Raw genomic sequence first — 16,154 nt, forward strand, 5'->3', positions numbered from 1 at the left:
TACCTGTTGTTGGTTCCAAATTTTATTGCAACTTTTTCTACTGCAGTAAAAAGTTGCAACTAATTGAAATCTCAATATGTCACTTTATTTTCAACTGATCATTTACGCGTATTCGGTGTTTCGGTAGCTTACCTTATGTATCCGTGCATACATGTATAACCACAACTCACTTATCGACTCATTAAAAATGTCCTAAAGACTACATTCTTCATGTCCTTTAGAGATTAAAAGACGTTTACATTCGCCCGGCATTCACATTGTCAGACTGACCCAGAAAACTGACAGCTAAACTGATATGATTGTTATGACTGAATTTTCGGAGAAGGTAAACGAACTTCGTATCAAAATATAAACACAATGTATACACTATTCTGTTACCATGGTGAAACGTACAGTAGAAGAAAAATAAAGTTGTTAAAAAATTGTTGATTTCACTGCATAATGAGCAGTGCCGGGGTAGTGGCGACGTAGATCAGGGGGGGGGGGGGGTGGTCGATATGGCAATATATAAGAGTTGATAATTCCAATTTTTTTTGGGGGGGGCACGTGTAGCTGGGGTACATTGACATCACATTTGGTATACTATGCAGTGAAGACATATCACGACTCTTGTTTTCAATGTGTCATAAACTACTGTATATAACTCCTAACTACATGTAAGTTACATTGGTCTGATCATGTTGTACTTAGGTTCATGGCCTGACCATACACATTACGCTGCGAGCAAATTTCAATATATTTTGAAGACTGAATGGTGTCCTAAAGGGCCTAAACTGTGTTTCCTTTTAAAGAAAACGAGAAAATTTAGATTAGCCTATTAACAGTCGAAAAGTATTTTATGAAAACCCATTTTCCCATACTATACTGATGAGAAAAAAAAATCAAGATTATTATTATTATTATTATTATCAGGAATAAGGGGGCCCTATATAAGTTGAATTATGCATGGCTCTTGGAAGCACTGAGGGGTGCTGGGATCAGTGGCGTACCTAGGATTTTCAACAGGGGGGGGGGCAAAACCGTCCGCCGAAAAATTTGACAAGCAAAAAAAAGGGGGTCTTCAAGCTCGTCAGGGGGGGGGGGGCAAGAATACGTCCTTTGCATGGGTTGTGACTCGTCAGGGGGGGGGGGCAGACTGCCCCCCCCCCGTACGCTAGTGGCTGGGATGGTGCTTGGTTTAAACGGCATCGATTTTGGTCAATGTCAACAGTCAGTGTCGCAGTAAGTCCTGCATTTTGAGGGCCCTGGACATAGTGTAAGCCTATGACAATATGTATGGGGCAACATTTAAAGAAATCTGCGAGTGAGCAAAGAGAGCAAGCAGATTTTTTTACTTTTATTAATTTTCATACAAAAATCTAATATTTTGTGATAGATTTTTATAGAATGATCACCAAATGTTATCATATTTCAACTTTCCACTTTTGGGGTCTTTTTTGTTTTGTTTTTACTTTGTCTCTTTTTTTTTCTTGATCTTGATTTTTTTGGAACTTCCCCACATAGTAGGCAAACATGCCCCCACGACTATAAACACAATTCATTCATACAATAATATGACTCACTTTAATGGTGCAGCGGATATAGCCTTTGATGTAAAGCCAAACGTAGGCCTATATAGGAATAAGGCACGCCCAAATTCAAAGATAGGCCTACATGAAAAAAAAAAAACTAGGCGCGGAAACGAGGCGACCGCGAGATATCGGGGGGGGGGGGGGGTTATAAAGCAAAGTTGGGCAAATCTATAAGCACCCCAACAGCATTTAAAGATGAATCTTAATGATTAGAAAAGTTTTGTATCCGTCTTGGAAGGGGGAGAGTGATTGTATAGGCCATATCCCCTTCTCCTTAAATTGGGGAGGGGAATAGGCCTATCCACCCCACCCCCGGTATTTCCACCAGTGAGCTGCCTCAGCCCCAGGCTTTGGTGTTCACTTAAAGTGCGGGGGGGTATACTCATGTATAATGCCTATAATGACAGTACGGGCAAGTGTGGCCCCTAATTATAAGGACCCCCTTTACGGCCCGTTGTCAGCAGTTCCCAAGCATATCATTATTTTACACTTTTCCATTGACCAACCCATTCTCCCCGTCCCTGAGCCCCTCATTAAAAGCGTCAGTTCTCCGAAGACCCATCCCTATTTCATATCATATCCCAGTTCCCATGTACCCCCCACATGTGCAGGGGACCATTCTAGTTTATGAACCCCTCGAGCAACTCGTGTTTTTATAAAACTTCGGGTTTCAGGGGCAACACACCCCTACCGTTTCCGAATCTGAGACCCCCCCCCCGGGTTCAACTGTCGCTCGATCCGCGGCCATTCGAACATGTCTTTGATTACGGGCTTTGATTCTCTCCAGTCACAACATTAAACCTTTCTCCTAACACGACCGATGGTATGTCATAACTACTGGCAGATCGAGGGGGGAGCCAGCCCGTGCCCCCCCCCCTCCTTTTTGAGAGGCACAATTAAAATTTTTAATGTAAAAAAAAAATTAAAATAGAATTGTGCCCCCCCCCACTTTGAAAGTGAAGACCTTTTTTTGGGGGGGGGCTTGTCAAACTTTTCCTCGGTAAATGTGCCCCATCCCCCTCTTTTGGAAAATTTTGCATCCACCCATGGTTCAACATTAAACATTTTGGTCGGTCTTGTCCCGGTAAACAATTAACGATCAATCGTACGCTTGATTTTCACGATTTATCTGGTACATATGGGCCCAGATATAACCTAGATAGGCCCTTAATGGGCACGATATATCTGGGCCCCGTTATTGTGGAGCTATCAAATACTAACCCATGTGTGGATGTCATGGGTCCCAGCAAAGACCCATGTTGAGCCCATTATGTTGCCAAGATATTTTGCTATCTGGGGAACGTCTAGTGAAAAATCTTTTTTTTTTTTTAGTATTTGCAAGATTATTTAGTCGTCTGGAAAATGCTGTCCTGTGAATATACTTGGCGCTTGCATTAGGCCTATACATTTTTATAATTCAGTACGTGTTCTATTCATCATTTTTATACATGTTTAAAAGTCTTGTTTCTATTCCAGGTCAATATGAAAACTATTTCTGCTCGCTCTCCGCGCTCGCATTATTTTTTTATGAGCTACATGCATGATGCATGGCATGATTAAAAAAAAGCTACTCGCTTAAAGGACAAGTCCACCCCAACAAAAAATTGATTTGAATAAAAAGAGGAAAATCCAACAAGAATAACACAACAAATTTCATCAAAATCGGATGTAAAATAAGAAAGTTGTGACAGTTTTAAGCTTTGCTTTATTTCACAAATCAGTTGTATGCACTTCTTGGTCTATGCAAATGAGGAGACTGATGACATCATCTACTCACTATTTCTTCTGTATTTTATTATAATATGAAATACTCTAATTTTCTCATCATTGTCAATTGAAACAACGATTAATTCCTCCCTGAACATGTGGAATTAGCATTATTTGATAGGCTTACTATTACGGTCCAGTCAAGTTTTTTTCATATATGTAAACAAAATTAAACATTGCATAATTCAAACAATATAAAAACAAAAGAAATAGTGAATGAAGGGTATCATAGACTGTCTCATTTGCATGTCACCGAATTGTGCATATCTATGTTTTGTGAAAGATAACTTTAAAATATCGTAATTTCCTTATTTAAACGAACGATTTTGATGAAATTTTAGCATTAAACATAGGTTTTACCGTCCAATTTCGTCAAAATTTCAACCGATTTAATGATGTAATAATTCAATTTGCAACCAATTTGAATGGCCTATGAGATCAGCATTCAAATAGCCAGATACTTGATTCAATTTAATTCTATTGGCTCGCTATTTCATGGTTATCTAATTTAAACATGTATAAAGAACGATCAAATTAAAATAGCTGAAGAAGTGTTTTCAAATTCGCACCGGTACCTTCCTTGCGAACGTTTAAGAATTCAAAATCATTAATATCATTATGCAATCACTTATAGGATATGGACAGTGTTTTTCGTAGTTGTTGTTTTTTACTTCTTTTGAATAATTATGGAAATGGGCTTTACTGCTAAATTGGATGTTTACAATTTTACTGAATTGTATCATCCATCTGACAAACCATCATCGGAACACCAACTCGTTTTTGCTCCACTTTTATAACTATAGACCGTGGTCAACAGAGGCGTCGATCCTGGGGGGCAGCGATCGCCCCACCAATGGTTAGAGGGGGCAAACATATCGTTTTGCCCCCCCCCCCCGATAATTTCGGATGTGCAAATTAAAATAAGATTGTAATGTTAAGCAAGAGAGATTGAGATACACCACTCGTTCTTTTTTTCAAATCGTGTTCAAAATGTCCGCTTGTCAGATTGGAATATAATTTTTTTAGCTTGCGCTTCGCGCTCGCATAATTTCTGTAGCAAAAACCCATACTTTTCGTGATTAAATAGGTGAATACAATGTCCCGTTTTCAGTTCTAAACCTCAAAAGAACTCTCGCTTCGATTTGCAATAATCTTTTGTTCGATATACATCTTGTTCTTTATCAAAAACGTCTATTAAGCTGTCAGTTTTTTCAGATCGAAATCAAAATTTTCAGCTCGCATTTATTGTTCTTTTAGATACCAATCATCATTGGTACCAAAAATGCGTAGAATATCAAACTTTCAGGTCAGAATGTAAAGAACTTTCAGCTCGCTAAACAGTGTACGCTTTTCCTGTTTTAAGGTCAGTATACTAAAAAAAATTCAGCTCGCGCCCCGCGCTCGCATTAATACGTGTCTGTATCTCATGGTCAATACCATGTTTTTTTCCCTTCCCCAAAACGATATAAATTACAATTATGTAAAATAAAAAAGAACAAGATAAGGAAGAAAAATACCTATTATTGGCATAGGTCATCCACCCACTCACCTGCGGATCCAGGGGGGGGGGCACAGCCGGCTCCCCCCCCCCCGCCTTGAGAGGCACAATTAAATGTTTATCGTGGACGAAATACCCTTATTCTTTAATAAAAACCTTTCTTTTTTTTGCTAGTCAAATTTCTCGGGAAAATGTACCCACCCCCTTTTGGAAAATCCAGGATCCGCCCCTGTTACAAGCCACAAAATCCAAAGGGCATAGAGATATATAGGCCTACTAATAATATATCATGCAAAAAGGGGAAATAACACAAATGATTGCAAAAAGGACAGATAATGAATGATCTATACAGTGCGTATCAAAAAAAAGTTTACACTTTGAAAGAGCCCTGGGAATTAAAAAATATACAACATGTGGGTATTTTTTTCACATGTAATCGTAGGTTTGGGTCTCATCTTTCCAATGAAAGTTAAAGTTTTGACAGAATGTTACACTTGAGTGAGCACTGCCCATTTTTGTAAAGCTCGCAGAAATCTGTTTGCGCAGAAATGCTTGTTTTCATGCTTTGTCAAGGGAAATGGGTGAAATCAAATTTACTTTGCGCAACATTTCTCATACACTTCCCTTGCACGTTTAGTCAATTGAAATACAACAGATACATTCAAGCATTCTGTAACAATTTTGCCACCCAAATTGAAATTTCAACACAACCTTTACCCTTTTTGTGCCAGCTGGATCTGAGGACATAACTAAATCTGAACAAAAGTTTATATCAGACATCTCCAGCATTTTTTCACTAAGTTTTTATTATTTTAAGTGGGTTTACATTTCATTTTTCATTAATACTTGTTTCTCCACACTTTTTCCAAGCTTGACAGTGATTAACAAAATGAAAATCAAGCCTAAGCCATTTCATGTAAATCACAGCTCAGTGTAAAGCAAATATCGTCACGATGGCCTCGGTGTGTGGGGGAGTGGGGTGGGGCGCAATGCACTCTTCGAAGTGTTTTAGGCAAAGAAACAAGTTATAAACGTAACAGATATCATCAAACCAATTTTACTAGTTAAATCAAACGTGTTCTTCATGATTAAGGTCTACTTTTATCCCCATAACTATTTCAAAGTTCTGCGCAAATCATTTTTCACTAACTTTTCAAAAGTAAGTGGTGCTCACTCAAGCGGAAATATTTTTCGACAGTTATATCGTCATTTGCTTAAATGGATCTGTACCAATGTTAAAATGGGGAAAAATCTTCAGAATATTACAATTGTATAATTTTACAGGATTTTTTCTAAGTGTAAACTTTTTTTTGATACGCACTGTATATATTTAGAGATGATGTAACATCGAATTTCTGAACAAAATTTATTTATTAGACTTTAATGATAACAATGCGGTGGGGAATATTGCTGTCCGACGGTTTTTTGTTTTCCACGGCATTGATTTAAGGTCCATTCTACGTACAAAGATGCCAGGCTGTGACACCCTCCTCTCCCTCTCACCATTGATTTTAAAGGACGTTTTGATTGGTTTATATCTAAGTTACCATGCATATTCTAAAGGCATTGGTATCATACAATTGACAAATGGATTCATTTTCATTCTCATGGTGCAGCTGATTTAACGTTTGCAATAAAGCCAAAAGTAGGAGTTTGCCACATAGCCAATTTTTTGTAAAATTGAGCACGGGACCGGAACTTGCTGGGCAACCTCGTGAAAAATAGGGGATATAGAATGTAAAATTAGACCAAACTCTTTCACGGCAATGAGATGAATCGACCCATTTACATATTGATAATTTGATGATTTAAAAAAAATATAGTTTCTATCAAAAAAATGCCCCCCCTTACCCTGCCCCTGTTTCGCCGCCGTTGGAAGAATATGACAACAATTAACAACCAAAGAAAAAACTTGAACAAATTATAAACACTCTTAATGAGGGGCTGAGTCATTTAATATAAGATAGAGGGTCTATATATTTCGGCAGTGACTGATATACCGTACAGCGGCGTAACAGGGGTCGGTGGCCAGGGGTGGGGGGCAAGAGCCAAAAATTTCCCGGTCATATCATGCTATGAACAGGCGTAATGATGTAATTAGGCGATGATTTTGAGAGGGCAAGACATTGCGTATCAGGCAAAATTTATCTTTAAAAAAAAGTTGCGAGCGAGCAAAAATTTTGACATTTTTCAATACAAAAATCCAATTTTGTGATAGATTTTTACATGATATCCAGAGAATATATTTCACTCTTCTCTCTTTACATCCTTTTTTCTTACCTGTACGCCACTGTGAACAGGATTATTTGCGGCAGTAGCGTGCAGAGTAAACAAAACAAAAATCGAGGGGCGCAGCTAGTATGGCGCATGTGCTAAAAAGCTGCCTTATATAAGTCCCGAGCGAGCGAAGCGAGAAAAAAAAATCACCATTTCATGAAAATCTAGCTTTGAGATATTTTTTGACATTATATTCAGTAAATAAAATCATATCCTACACTTTTCCTATGCTTTTCTTTCCTCCTTTTTTACTTGGTAGAACTTTTGGGGACCATCGCCCAACCCTTCCGTACTCATATACGGCAGTGCTATGCGGTTGGGGTCTGGGTCGGAGCCCCCGTAATTTCTTGATATCAAAGCCATTTGGACCTCACAGATTGCCGCTATTTAATCAAATCGCGGGTATACAGAATATAGCTTTTACACAACACATCTATTCAACCCAGTTGAACCAAGTATTTTGAGGGGGCAAAACATACAATGTGGGGAAAAAAATTGCCTATTGAAATTAAATTCTAATTGTGAGTGAAAGATTTTTCCATTATATTCAGCAAATAACACATTTCATTGCTTCCATTCATTTCATTATACGTTGTCTCAAATAATTTCTTTAATTTCCTCTTGGGCCGGTGTTGAGCAAGACCCCCCCGCCTGTACGCCAGTGATTGAACGTAAAGCTTAATGTAGGAAGGGTCCCTACAGGGGGGGGGGGCGTAATAGAGAAATTTGAAGGTCATAGATGAAGAGCCCCTATACTGCTTGGGGTCGCTGGGGCAAAGCCTCGGTATATTTGCATAAAATTTAGCAAGCTAATAGCACAATGTTGTATGCAGTCCATCTTTCTTCCCGCTCTTTAATTTCAATCATCGGCAGTCCGGTCGTGTTATTAAGTTCTTATTTCTTGTCCCTTTTCTTTGTTTTCCAATTTAGCTTTTATGACTAATTCCATTCTACCTTCATTTCCCGCTATTGTTTGCCATTTTGGCATCTTTTAATGTGTTTCCCATCATGCTATTGCACTACATAGGTCTATTTCGGAATGATTTGTTCTTTCTCAAATGTTCTTCTTTTGTTCTTTTCCCCGCTTTCCTTTTCCATTTAAAAATATATATTTTCTTTGTTTTCTTTCCACTTTTCCCTTTTTTCTTTCCTTTTCCCCCTTTCCTTCCCCTTTCCCTTCTTTCTCTGGCCTCTTATTTTTCCCCGTTTTTTATTTTCCCGGTGAAATCCGCCAGGGGGGGGGCAGCTTGCCCCCTGCCCCCCCCGCCTGTTACGCCATTGATACCATACCCCTCGATCCAGCCCCCCTCCCCCTTCCCTTGCCCCCGCCCTGATATATGATCCGAATTCTCCCGGATCGATCCCGGGGCCGGGCCCAGTGTTTCCACTCTTCCCGAAATTCGGGAAATTTCAGGAAATTTTGACTTTTTCCAGGAAAGGTTCGGGAAATGAAAATATTCAAGGAAATTTCTGGAAATCCGAAAATTACAATTAAACAACAATTAAACGTAGAAGCTATCAATATCCATTATATTCAGGTGACATTTTAATAATGTTTTACAGCCATACGTAGCTCAAAATTTTCCGCTCGCGCTCCGCGCTCGCATTTGTAATCTTGTTCATTTTTTTTAAAGATGGCGTGAACAGAAAAATGCTAAAATCCTTAATTAGGGCCACCTAGGCCGAATTTATTCTCGCTCTGTTATTGCCCGATTTTCGTTTAAAATCAAACTTGAAAATTCCAGGAAATATTTATGAATTTCAGGAAATTTGGGATTCAGTTTCGGGAAATTTATTTTTGAGCTGTGGAAACACATGTCCCGGGCTAGCTCGGCGCGGAATTAGGATCGATAGTGGCATAAGTTCCTAAAGTGAAGAAGATCCTTGAGGCTTGAACGATGATGGGTGGCCGACTCCTGTTTCTTTTCGTTCTCAGCTCTAACTTTGCATTTGATGTTATTTTAGGTGAATATTATGATATTTCATCATGTCGAATAATAAATGCACTTTTTGTAACTTAACATTGTTTAGAATCCCATTTTTAAAAACCCAGTTGTCTCATTGACATTGTTGCCACTGCAGCGAGCGGATACCGGAAGGTTACGGTACGGCTAAGTTATCTCGCTATCCCCGATCTTTCCCCGGTTGGTTAACGTTAAACCGCGCGTGTTGACGTTTCATCTTATAATTGCAGCCCGGCTGGAGCCCAGCCTCAGTGACGTGACGGTAGCATAGTGTCACGGAGTATTTTAGATCTAACCAGTATGATATTGATAAAGAAAGCTAACAAACAAATGCTGGCTTCAGACATCTCAGGCTCTTTGTATTGGTGTTACTAAGTTCTAGGCCCTAACATTGAACTTTTTTTGTAGATTCTGTAACTTAAGTGAGGCTCTCCACATTATTGGGGACATGTAGGTACGGTATGCTGATTTCTAATTAGTAGGTCTACCTTTAAATAATTAGCCAATACCTTTGAATAATTATTAGCTATGTCAACATGAGGAAGTGAATTATCCCGAGAAGAAAATGGTTCATGAAACTTCGACCCCACTAATTTTCAAGGTATTAAAATGAAAATTATCTTGGTTTAGGCCCGGGGGTTTAGCCTAGGTCATCAATTATTTTACATTAACAAAATCGTTGTATGATGTGCAAATCATAAAAAACCTGCACAAATTTGTGTGTCCCAGGCAGTGGCCTAGCTGCCCTTGAATCCTCTGTTTTTTTCAGGATGATTCTCATGGATATCTACCATTCAGTGGAACTGTATAGGGTCAGAGTGTCCCCCTCCCCCTTTTACAGGCAAAAATTTGAAGAAAAAGGACAAAAGAAAAAATTGGGTGCATCATTTCACAACCTACTGCCTCAATCTGCAACATTGAGTATAACTTTTAAACTGTATCTGGGGCTCCTTTTATTTTCCAGGGCTTTTGAGCATTTTTTTTTGGGGGGGTATATTATTTTATCCTAACCCCCCCCCCCTTGACACAATTTTGAAGATATCTCTTCACTTCTTCTTTGGTATTGCTTCAGCTTTGACCCTTTCCTATAGATCTAGTTGTAAGAAAAGTTTGTAAAGAAAAGTATTTCATTAAAGTCAGGCATTTGATATTTTTACTTGTGTTTCTCGCAACTCTTTCTGCAATAGCCCCAGGGCTGAACAACGTAGGCCAACTGTTTTTTTAGGGGAGTCAGCATTAATTTGTACTTTAGGTCTATGTAGAACTAGATCTAAATGTACCTGTTTTATTTTTATTATTTCATTAGTCTTCTTTACCCAGGGTAGTCTGTTCAATGATTTAGACACTGTTGTCACCCAGGACACTGCACAATACATATACAGTATAAATAAAACAGTCAAAAGAACACATTTTATACAACACATTATAAAGTCGACATTGTTACACTTCAATACAAAGAGAGAAAAATGATTGAGTTCTTGTCTAAATTAACCTGCTAGATTTTAATATTCATTTTTTACCCATCTTCAGGTCTCAGTATAAATGTTGGAAGTCATTGGACTGCCAATAAGACTCTGAGTGGACCCCTTATCATTCAAGATCAGGAATTGGTAAGTTGATTTGCCGTATTGAGGCCTGTAACACAAAACTTAGTGATTGATCTCTATTTTGCGCTTGATGGCACATGAAAATATAATCAAGTGTAAATATCACATATCTGCAAACAGAAATTAAACCAATTTTATCAGGATTATAGAAACAGTTCTTTCAATGTTTCAGAAAAAAAAACTACTCAAGTAAGAAGTACTGTTACATGATACCCGGAGAATTTGTTGCAATGATAATGGATGACTGTCACACTTGTAAGGCAGTAGTTGAATAGAGGAAATCCATACCATGGATTTGTTTTTGAAGGAAAAAAGAAGGCAATTGACTTCAAGAAATATGATGATTAAATAATTTGCTACCCAGCAAAGCCATTCATTAAAAAAGTGAATGTACCCGTCAGAAACTGATTATGCATTACTTTTCTCAAAATGAATATTGAGAGTTCAGACTGTCAGCACCTGGGGCTCATTTCATATAACTTGTTAGAGTAACAAATGTGTAAAAACAGTTTAAAGCTACTGAAATCATTTAATTTGATTGGCTGGTTATAATCTTGTCATAGAAATTGTGAGTTTTAGATATAACAAGTCTTTGTGAAATGGAACACTGTACTGCTATCTAGAGTAGATGGTAACATACTTTAATTCAATTAGTATTCTTTAATAGTACATCTCTTGCATTACTTTTATTTTAATTTTTTTCATTGATTTAATACAAGTAACATTATCTTGATTATCATTCTACTGATTCATTTCATTATTGATTTACTTGTATCAATTCATTAATCCATCATATGTACAGTGCTGTTAATGGGTACAGTTTTTCTCCTGTCCATTCGTTCCTCTGTTCTACTTTTCTTTTTTTTCTACATTTTTTTATTGATCAAATTCAAGCTTGGCTCTGATGTATAAGGAATACAATCTATTTGATCAGATTTTGAATCACAAGGTCAAAGGTCACAAGAACGTATTTGCTCTGTCTAGCTGAAAACCATCTTCAAATGTTGCACTCATGTACATAGATATTGTAATTATATGATTTCATGTAGGGATTTTGTAACAAGGTCAATAATCAGATCTCTCCAAATCTTTATGAATTAGGAGACTGTAATTAACTGAAAGAGAATTAACTGTATTATTCTTAAATTAGGTTTGTAATTCTGCCCAGTTGTTCATTTTAGCTTGATTACATAGCATTCATCAGATGATATGTTAGTCTTATGGGAAGACTTTGTTCTTGTTATAGTTAACCTTTGTAGAGGCAAAAATTTAAAAACCCACTCATGCTTTGAATTTTTTCTATACATTTATGTCTTTTTGTTTGTCATGATAAATTCATTTTGTATTCTCTAAATTATAACTAGGATAAATTGATGTGTTAAAAATTTTGTTTGAATTATCTACCTTCAAATCATAATATTGATTATTCTTATCTAAAATTTCAGGTGGTTTACTATGAAATCAGTACAGATATCCCAGATGAGTCTGGATCTGAGACTAATCGAGCATTGGGTCATACGTTTGTGTCGTTAGGACTGATTCCTAGTCTTACAATCATCAATAGTACTTGGTCTGAAACATTCTCCTTTGGAACAGATTCATGGGTAAGTATATCTGAAAAAAAAATTGTAAGTAGATTTTATAAGGTTTTATCACAAGCAAGTAGTCTTATAAATTTCTTTCACTTAGATTTAATTACCGGTACCGTATAGATCAAACTTCATACATTTTTCTCATTAATGTAAAGTAACAGTTACCCATATAGAAGCATTCTCCTTGTTTATCATTTCAAAGTTTGTATTCAATAACTAGTGTATGGGGGGGTCTTTTCCCAGTTGCAAGGCTACCACTAAATTCAAATATTTGGACCAATTAATATTTTCAGCTGGTGTACCCATGTCTATGTTCCATACATTTACTGACTTTAAAGGCAGGCAAACGCCATTACACCATTTTTGTGCACATATTATATGATAAATTACTAATTGGTCTACACCCACTTTGTCTTTTTCCATTTTGTCTTATCCGCCTAATCCTAGTTTCTCTACTATCCATTAGGCCTAATTTTCACTTTCTACCATATATTCAATTTCCTATGAGGGTTAACCCATTTTGTTTGATATTTACTTGGTCTAACATGACTTGGTCTTTATGATCGGAACTTTGTAATGAACAAGATTTACAAATAATAAAATGTGAAATCAGTTAGTAGGTGAAGTGGAAATTAGACCTCCTGAGCATTCATTTGAGTTGATTTATTTATTTCTGTTTCACAGTTGTAAATATGATAAATATATGACATTTATAATGAATATTAGACTAAATGTCAGCCCAAATGAGTATTAGACCAAGTGATTATGGACCAAGTGGCAGTTGAACAAATCAATAAAAGGTCAAGTTGGTTTTGCTACGATTGATGGTAGATTACCTGAGACTTAGACCATCTACAGTAGACCAAATCGAGACAAACCTATTTTCATGTATGCTTGGCGATCCCTGAAAACGAAGTAATTCTTCTCTGATTTATGTTGAAATACATTCAACATTCATTCATTTTGATTCCTTTTTCTCTCTTGTACTGTAGAGGCCTGAAGAAGGTTACTGGGTGATGCATCTTCATTGTAGTGTCTTCACTTGTACAGGTTCAGGTGGGTGTTTCATAAAGCTGTTCGTAAGATAAGAACGACTTTAAGAACGACTGGTGATCCTTTCTTTTGGTAAATGGTATACACCATAGGCGATGGTTTAGCGCGTAAGAAAGGTTCACCAGTCGTTCTTAAAGTCACTCTTAACTTACGAACAGCTCTATGAAACGGCCCCCCGGTAAGAAATAAAATCAACTTCCACTTTGTAGAATGATGAAAAAAATGTTTTGAAGCTTTATTTATGTGTGTAATGTATTTTTGTTGTGTACAAAGTCAATGGAAGTGGAGGGTTGTCAGTTCATGTCAACAGCACTGTTGATAAAATAATGGCAGTGAATGGACTGGTGACTTAATTCATGATAATTTCCTTTTCATTGTATTTTAGGAATCAAAGAATATCAGAGAAAAATAGTTCACTGCAATAGCTTGTTCTTTGTATTAGATTATGATAAAAGCTGAAACTGAGCTGCTGCATTTTTTCATATATTTTGTTCTGTGTGCGGGGAATTATGTTAAAGACATCATTTTTAGGTGCATTATGAGCAGCTTTTCCATTTTATTTTGAGGAAGTTTTTTTTTTACACAATTCAACACTTTACCATGGAATGTAAGAGGCAGATAATTTGAACAAAAAAAATGAAATATGTTGCACTCAAATTGTCATTCCTTGGTCAAATTTCCTTCATTTAAGGTTTGAAAATAAATATGAGAAATTTTCAGCACAAATAGGGAAGTTTAATTGGTCTGATATTAAATATCTTGTGAAATTTTCAGCACAAATATGGAAGTTTATTAGATACAAGCCAGTTAACATTTTTCATTTATATTGTAAATGGTTCTTCTGTTAATGATTGGAGCAGTTTTTGTCGGGACCCGGTTTACAAAAAATGACTGTCGCTTTGATTCCACACTCTTAATCTGTACATATCATGCACTCTTTGCCATTTTTTCCAGTGAATATCGGAGAATGGTATGGAATTGTTGAAATGGATGTGCATACCGGATTACTCAGGAAAACTGTCAGTATTGTGGACCCACAAACAGGTAATTACAAATATCAGAATTATATTACACTGGATCCCATCTTACAAAGATTTGTGATGTATGCAATCAACCACAAGCATGGTGTGGAGGAGCTGTGGTGTAGTGGTTCTGACTCTCGCCTTGTAAACAGAGGGTCTTGTGTTCGAATCCCACCGCGGTCTGGCGTCCTCTGGCAAGGCGTTAATCCACACTTTGCCACTCTCGACCCAGGTGCTAAATGGGTACCTGGTAAGATGTGAAAGTCATTGTAGCTTGTCCAGTACTGTGTGCGCCTCACAGGTGACTGACTGGAATACTCCCCAGGGAGTGGAGGATGTGTACACATTGTGTGCGGGAATGACTGAATCCGATGACAGGGGTAATAAAATATCTGTAAAGCGCTTAGACACGTCGTTCCGATGGATTAAGCGCTATATAAAAGCGGATTATTATTATTATTATGGAAATTCATCACTTTGAATCCTATTTGCATACATTATTAGTAACCATATCTGGCAAGCAACTGATAAGTATACAGGTTTTTTAAGAATAAACCTTTAAAAAGTATGCATAAAATTTGAATTAATATACTATATGTCTATTTCATTTTTCATGTGAATTCTTCTTGAAAACAAAGGTCACAAAAATGGTCTATAATACTGAAAGTGATCATTGGAATTTGACAATGCAATGATCAATATTAGCACATTTCTAGATCTATAATTCAAGCTCCATTTATACAAACCTTAATCAAGAGTTTTTATGTACTCTTGTTGCAATAAACAGACAAGGTATATTAGCTATTTCCACAAAATGTCCCTTTAGATTTTCTGAAGTTATTTGTTTATTCTTAAATTTCATTGATGCTTGCCACATAATTGTCCTTTTTGATATTTCTGAAGTTAATTGTTTGTATTTCTCTAACAATTTAAAAAATTTAAAGAAAATAATTCAATTTTCATTCTGAACTGAACTTACAGAACCAATCCAAAGTCTATGTGATGCTACATCTAGTATTCCTACCACCAGTATAGCTACATCATCTTACAGTAGACTGGTTTCATCTCAAAGTCCTTGTTCTCCTGATGTTGTTGTCATGGCAACCATATCAGATGACTCTAGTAAGTTTTGAAATATTGGATCTCTCTAAGTTTGATGGTGAAATAGGATTTAATTCAAGATCTGCTAGGATCAGCATTGTGCTTAAAAGTTGTAATACTTAAAACAAAGTCTGTGACTACTAGCTGCTTCTAGTCCTCCACCTCCCTCCCCTCCCCTCCTCTTCCCCTTCCTAGGTGTTTACTAGGCCTATGTGTTTTTGAATGTCCATTTTATTCCAATATAGTCTCAATTACGATGGAAGGACATGCTGGTTACCTCTTATTTAATAGATCCTGCCTGATTCCTGAATATGCAGAGCGCCATCTTTTGACATTACTTCTTTCCTCTAAAAAATCAGGATCATGCTATCTATTACAACTTTAAACAATCCTTTCTGATACCTGAAAATAGAGAGTCCCAGTGAAAAAGTAAAGTTGTCTTAATGTCCCATACTGTATTATCCATGGGACGTAATTTCTAAAGGATACAAATTTTAGCTATTTTACATTTAACTATATAATTCTGTAATAAATTTCAGTGTTCCTAACAATGTTGTGGTATCCTTGTCTTATTTGAACATAGAAAAGTGGTTCTAATTGTTACGTAAATATGGTGATATACATGATCTGTAGTGTTTAAAGACCACTCTGGATGGCTGATATTTTGATATCCATGGAAAGTATTTTGAAATATTAAAAGTC

General features: G+C 36.8%; 1 protein-coding gene across 1 annotated transcript in view; it reads left to right on the plus strand.

Annotated features, from left to right (window-relative positions):
• The first annotated feature begins 8,995 nt into the window (after positions 1-8,995).
• LOC121428432 overlaps positions 8,996-16,154 on the plus strand; it is a 35,994-nt gene continuing 28,835 nt past the window's right edge. Inside the window, exons 1-6 of the mRNA XM_041625033.1 lie at positions 8,996-9,078; positions 10,608-10,687; positions 12,130-12,288; positions 13,269-13,332; positions 14,284-14,373; positions 15,333-15,473. Coding sequence (XP_041480967.1) covers positions 9,012-9,078; positions 10,608-10,687; positions 12,130-12,288; positions 13,269-13,332; positions 14,284-14,373; positions 15,333-15,473 — 601 coding nt within the window. The 5' untranslated portion in view covers positions 8,996-9,011. The remainder of the gene's footprint in view (positions 9,079-10,607; positions 10,688-12,129; positions 12,289-13,268; positions 13,333-14,283; positions 14,374-15,332; positions 15,474-16,154) is intronic.

Source organism: Lytechinus variegatus, chromosome 15 (genome assembly GCF_018143015.1).
Source record: "Lytechinus variegatus isolate NC3 chromosome 15, Lvar_3.0, whole genome shotgun sequence".
NCBI classification, from domain to species: Eukaryota; Metazoa; Echinodermata; class Echinoidea; order Temnopleuroida; family Toxopneustidae; genus Lytechinus; species Lytechinus variegatus.